The following is a 6323-nucleotide window of genomic DNA, read 5'->3' on the forward strand; positions in this document are numbered from 1 at the left end:
GCTTTCCCTGATGAATTTTTCAATTATTAATTGCTGCCGTGAGGCTGCTCGCAGTAGCGGAGCCCTCAGCCGGGTGTTCGCTCCTCTCCGCGGAGGGCTCGGAGCCGTGCGCGCAGTTCTGCCTCGGCTTTATGTTTTTGGTGGACAGAAGTAAAAATAAACGCGAGCCGCGAGCGCTGTGGCGTCCGCTCGATTCCGTGTGATGATTTCCAGCCTTTTCGAGCTCGAGCGTCTCTTGTGGTTCGGGAGAAAACAGTCGGTGCTGCTCTAATGAAACGGGAACATCAATTATTCCCCAGCGGGAGACCGCTCGACGAACCTACAGAGGTGGTTTTGCTGTGGGAACCCATTTGCCGGGCGAATTTAAGTTGAGAAAAAATACATTTGTGCCGTTTCCTTTGGCTCTCCGACGCATTTTCAGGCTCCTGCTGGCGCTGTAGGGTTCGGTGTGAGCAGAGGAGCCCAGGCTGCCGGTGTGCCCTGCTCCAGGCTGTGCTTTGGGCTTCGCGCACCCTGCCGTGCTCCCACCCTGCCGTGCCCAGCGAAACACAAACCCCGCGCGGGCTGAAGGGACATTCCCGACATTTTCCGTTGCGTAATTAGGAAATCACGGAAAGCATCGGTTACTCAGGGTAAAATCCTTTTGTTAACGCCTCCTCTTGTGTTTGTTTGGTTTTTTTTTTTGTCCCCTCCGAAGTGGATATTTGGAGCTCACTCGCCAGTCGTGGGATTCTCCCCTTCTTCCAGCGTGGAATTCGTGCCGGTGCTCCCACCCGTGTACAGCGCCGCGGTGCCGCCGCACGCCGGCAAGGGCTGGATTGAGAAAAGGCTGCCCAGCTGCAAAGTAAGTGCGAGCCTGGCCTGCCCAGCGGTTTTTAGGGCTTTTTTTCTTTGGAGTACATCAAGTACATGAGCTAGAGAGTGCTGTGGGTTTGGGGGTGTGAGAGGTCAGTGTTTGTCAGGAGAACCCTGCGGAGGAGGAATGTTGGAATGCTGGAAGGGGCAGGTGATGGAGCAGCAGTTGCAGCTTCACTGTTCTCAAGTTTTAATAGGACTAAAGTGTCACTGATATTTATTCCTTTGAGTAGAAGGTCCTCATTTTCCTATGAGATGTGATTATGGGGGTTTTCCATCTTCCCTTTCTCCCTGGTTTTCCCACTGTCTGTCCCAAAGGGGTGCCACAGTCTGGTGCTGGCAGAGTGGTGTCACCGTGGGCACTGCCACATCCCTGGTGCCAGGGTGGCCCTCGGGGTCCCATGTCCCCATCCCACCTCTGGTCCCCACGTCTGCCCCTCTGCCAGCTGAGTGCTGAACCTCTGGCTTTGTGCTCTGTCCTTCAGCAGGTTTTGTGCCCTTATCCCCCCCAGTCCCTCAGTGTGTTTTGTGCCCTGTCCCCCCTGTCCCTCAGCCTCAGCTGGTTCTGTGCTCTGCCCCTCAGCGGGTTTTGTGCCCTGTCCCCGCTGTCCCTCAGCTGGATTTGTGCCCTGTTCCCCTGTCCCTCACCCCCGTGTCCCCAGGCTGGGGAGGTGGCCGCTGTCCCTGGTGCTGATGGGGTCACTCGGGGTGGCCGTGTCAGGACCAGGAATGGCCGTGTCAGGACCATGAGTGGCTGTGTCAGGACAGCTCTGCCTCCAGGGATTCCTGGCCTCCCATGCAGCTGCGGCAGCTGATCTGTCATGTCAAAGCCAGTTAATTTTTAAGTGGTCACTTCACCTCAGCCTCAGCACAGAGGGACCCTGGCTTGGGCAGTTTTCCTCAGCTGAGGCTCTGCCTGTTGAAATACTGAGCTGATACACTTTGTTCTCACTTGTATTTCTGAGTTTGGGATCTCAGCCTGTAACGTTTTTCTTTCTTTCTGTTGCACAGATCTACTTGAACAATGCCTTTGCCCTGGATTCAGCCTGGGTGCAGCCTGAGGAGTCCAGGCTGTTCCAGGGGGCTGAGAAGCCTCTGCTGCTGAGCAATCAAGTGGCCATGGCTGGGGTGTAGCCAGGCCAGCTGCTGCCTCCAGGCCACTGCCCACGCTCGTCCTGGCCCCTCAGCTGATCCCAGGTCAGGAAATGAGCGCATCGATAATTAAGTATTGCCTGTTTCTCAGTGGTTTTCCCTTAATGCATCCCCCAGAGAGGCAAGGCTGCTCTCTGAAGCAGAGATTCACTTCTATTCAGCTGCAAACCTTGCTTGAGCAGAGCCTTGATGGCCAAGTGCAGCTCAGCCTCTGAGTGACTCTGAGAGGAAGAAAGGGCCCAGTGTAATTACAGCAGATTGTGCCAGGCTGCTCTGGAACTGCTTGGCGACCCCTGCCAGGAAGGGACCAACCCTTCCCCACCTACTGAGTTTATTTTTCAAACAGAAATCGCTGTCAGCCTCAGTGAGTCTATGGTTCCGTGTAGGATTCTGCTGGCTGCTCATTTGCAGAGTTTGGTGGGGTCTGTGCAGACAGCCAGCAGGAGAGAGGAGCAGTGGATCCATCATCTCATTAACGCTCAGTCATTTGTGAAATCAGTTCCATTAATCTGCATAACTGAACAGAAGAACTTAAAGTTATAAATATTAACTCTGTAAATATTCTGTGATGCTTTGGTAACTGATACTTACACCTGGTAAAGAGCATTTATCCTTGGACAAGAGCAGACCATGCGTTCCAGCAGGGCTGCATCTCTGTTTTGTGGCTGCAGGAGTAAATTAAAACAGCAGTTCTCTACAGAAGGCTGAGGAGAAAAGTGCCACTGATGTTCCAGCCCCTAAATACACTCCTAAACCGGGAATTGGAATTAGTGTCTTGCTGGCAGTCGTTCCTGCCTTCCTCCGAGCAAAGGTGCTGTCCCTGGTGCTGAGAGCAGAGCTCCCCTTTCTGCAGGCTCTCCCCAAAAGCAGTTTGCATTTCAGAGCTGTGCAGCACCCAGGACGCGGTGTTTGCCATCAGTGCTGGGTTCAGAGTGTGCTGGAGGAGATCCTGGCTCCTGGGCTCGTTAGCAGCCTCGTTAATTAGCAGGGGGTGCCCTGGCACGTGTTGGCCCCTTCACCTGGGTCTGTATTTTGGTGTTTGAGCAGAGCTGGGGCTCAGCCTCCTCTCCTCTGCCAGCGCTGCCCAGGGCTCAGCTGGAGGAGCCAGTGCTGTGGGGAAACCCTGGTATGAGTTCATTTCTGTTTATTAGAGCATTTATTGGTATTTATTACACGCAGAAGCAGCTGCACGCCCAGGCTGCTGGGGAATCACAGCATGGGTGTGCTGCTGAGGGAGGGGGTCTGGGCAGGGGAGCCACAGCCCCTCCTGTTCCTGCACCTTTTAAAGACTTCAATGTTTAAAATGTTTGAAAAATATATTTTTACAAGCACTCGGGTTTTGGCTTCGCAAATTGGATTATGTTGTATTTAAGTGCGTATGCTGGGGTTCCCTGTTTGGGGACAGAGAATAGCACAGCAGGACCCCATTCATGTCCCTGAAAAGCCATCAAGCCTCTCTTTGTTTGTGGAACATTCAAGCACTGCCAGCCAAGTGCTTTATTAGGTCTGGGAATGCTTGGCTTTAACCACAGCTTTCACAAAGTTTTTGTTTTGCTCATTAAGCTTATGGTTTTTTGGTGCTTTTCCCGTTATCTCGTCAAATCAAGAGAAACTTAGAGTGAAGTTTGTTTTCCCACTTCAATGACAGCAATAACCCCAGGAGCAATGTGTTTGTGGGCAGGGCTGCTGTTCTGACCTTTCCATAACATCGTCCCTCCTGACCCCGGGAGCTCGGTGTGAATAAATCCAGCTCTCGGGGCGTGCACGGCTGTCTGGGAGCAGCCAGGGATTTCTGTTTACTGCACTCGAGCAGGAAAGTGAGCAGGGCTGGGACTGGCAGTCACTGGGATTATTACAGTGCCAGTGCCAGGAGCTCATTTCCCCCTTGGAAAGCAGGGACATCAGGAAAGCAGGGACATCAGGAAAGCAGGGACATCCCTGAGTTTGTTTGTTTCCTTTGCAGGGCTATTGGTGTGTTTGTTTGTTTCCTTTGCAGGGCTATTGGTGTGTTTGTTTCCCTTTATAGGAATATCCCTGTGTTTGTTCCCTTGGCAGGGACATCCCTGTGTTTGTTTGTGTTTACAGGACTATTGGGGTGTTTGTTTCCCTTTACAGGAACATCCCTGTTCCCTTTGCAGGAACATCCCTGCGTTTGTTTGTTTCCTTTGCAGGGCTATTGGTGTGTTTCCCTTTGCCAGGCTATTGCTGTGTTTGTTTCCCTTTGCAGGGATATCCCTGTGTCTGTTTGTGTTTGCAGTGGGATATCCCTGTGTCTGTTTGTGTTTGCAGTGGGATATCCCTGTGTCTGTTCCCTTTGCAGGGATATCCCTGTGTCTGTTTGTGTTTGCAGTGGGATATCCCTGTGTCTGTTCCCTTTGCAGGGCTATCCCTGTGTCTGTTCCCTTTGCAGGGCTATCCCTGTGTCTGTTCCCTTTGCAGTGGGATATCCCTGTGTCTGTTCCCTTTGCAGTGGGATATCCCTGTGTCTGTTCCCTTTGCAGGGCTATCCCTGTGTCTGTTCCCTTTGCAGTGGGATATCCCTGTGTCTGTTCCCTTTGCAGTGGGATATCCCTGTGTCTGTTCCTTTTGCAGGGATATCAGGGTGTTCAGAGCTTTTTAGGGACTCTAAACACAGGCACAGCTCAGGTTGAGAAGGAGACTTTTGTTCCACATGCAATGAAAGTTTTGCACAAATCTGAATTTATCCACTGAAGTGTCCCACCCTCCTGTCTCACTCACGTTTTCACATCACCTCCCTGCTGCAGAATCCTTCCACCTCACACGTGTCCCTGTGCCTGCCTGGGCCCTTTTGGGCTCTCTGGTGCCGTTTGGGGAGGTGCTCCCCTTTCAGCTCAGGCTCCAGAAGCCCAGCTCAGTGCCAGGAGGAGGTGCCAGGACGTTGCCCAGCAGGCTGTATAGCACAGAGGGTTTCAGCACACTGAGCAGCACCTGTTTGGCACACCTGGGAACATCTGTCTGCTCTCAGAGGGGGCTTGAGGGTCACGGGGGCACCATTGGGCTCCTTCTGCGGCTGAGGTCAAAGGAAGGGACAGAGAATTCTGCCTGAAGTCCTGGAGCTAAAAATCCAGAGAATCCGACTTAAAAATAGTGAAAATACTGCCTAAAGACTCAGAGCTGAAAGATGCAGACAATCTGACTTAAAAATAGTGAAAATTCTGCTTAAAGACATCAGAGCTGAAAGATGCAGAGAATCCTTCTTAAAAATACAGAAAATTCTGCTAAAAGCCATCAGCTGGGCTGTGAGGGGCTGGGCTGGGTGCAGGCACAGCACTGGGGGCTCCTGTTACAGCAGGGGGAGGATGGTGTTGGGAACAGGAACACTGCAAGTGCCCAGGGAGGGTTGCAGTGCCCATCCCTGGAGGTGCCCAGGGAATTCCTGGAGGTGGCACTCAGAGCTCTGGGCTGGGGACAAGGTGGGCACCGGGCACAGCTGGGACTCGGTGATCCTGGAGGGCTTTTCCAGCCTCAGTGGCTCTGGGATTCAGAGGAGAGGTTGGCACCTCTCTGCCAGGTGTACCATGACCTGGCAGAATCAGACCTGGGGAAAACACCATTGCTGGAAAAAGTCCTGCATGTTCCCCTCATTGCAGTATCATTGGTGGTGATATCAGTGGTGGTGATGTCAGTGATGGTGATGTCAGTGATGGTGTTTGACTCCTGTTTTCATGGTGTGTGACTTTTGAAATTCCCCCTGTGGGTACAGAGTGATTAATGGTAACTCTGAAACCCTTTCAAGGCCTTTTTGAACAGAACCCACAGCAAGATCTGGTTTGTTTGTGAGGAAAACTTCTCAGGTGGGTGCCCCCAGCGCTGGGGGAGCCCTGGCCCTGTGGGCAGTGCCTTGGGCAGGGCTGGGCTGTGTTTGGGTGGCTGGACTGGGGATGCTGCTGAGCTGAGGCACTGCAGGACCTGCTGAGCCCTGCCCCTGCTCTCCCAGCGCCGAGCCCCCAGGGATGGCCCTTCCTCCGTGCAGTTATTCACCAGGAGAGACAGAGAGAGCGCTCCATCAAAGGAGGGGAAACTGCCCAAACTTCTCTTTCAGCTGAGCAATGAAACTTTGATGAGGGCATTGATGCAAGTTTAATGAGCAGCCCAGCTCGGCGCAGGCTGTGCCTGCCCAGCTCACATCACTCTCCTGTTCTCCTGCCCTCTTTGGGGAAATCACATCCTCCTCTCCAGAAGAAAAGAATCAAATGAGAAGTAAACAACCTTCCTGCTCATGTGCCCTGCAGGAAGGCACAGCAAAGTCGTGCTTGCAGACAGCATTAGCTTTCACAGGAGGTGTTTGGGGGTTT

General features: G+C 52.9%; 1 protein-coding gene across 1 annotated transcript in view; it reads left to right on the forward strand.

The window, feature by feature from the left end:
- Nucleotides 1–6323, forward strand: part of TCERG1L (transcription elongation regulator 1 like) — a 162753-nt gene that overhangs the window by 113822 nt on the left and 42608 nt on the right. Inside the window, 3 exon segments of the mRNA XM_005428825.1 lie at nt 698–844; nt 1867–1980; nt 1983–2052. Coding sequence (XP_005428882.1) covers nt 698–844; nt 1867–1980; nt 1983–2052 — 331 coding nt within the window.

This window comes from Geospiza fortis, unplaced genomic scaffold, assembly GCF_000277835.1.
Source record: "Geospiza fortis unplaced genomic scaffold, GeoFor_1.0 scaffold298, whole genome shotgun sequence".
In the NCBI taxonomy this organism is placed as follows: domain Eukaryota; kingdom Metazoa; phylum Chordata; class Aves; order Passeriformes; family Thraupidae; genus Geospiza; species Geospiza fortis.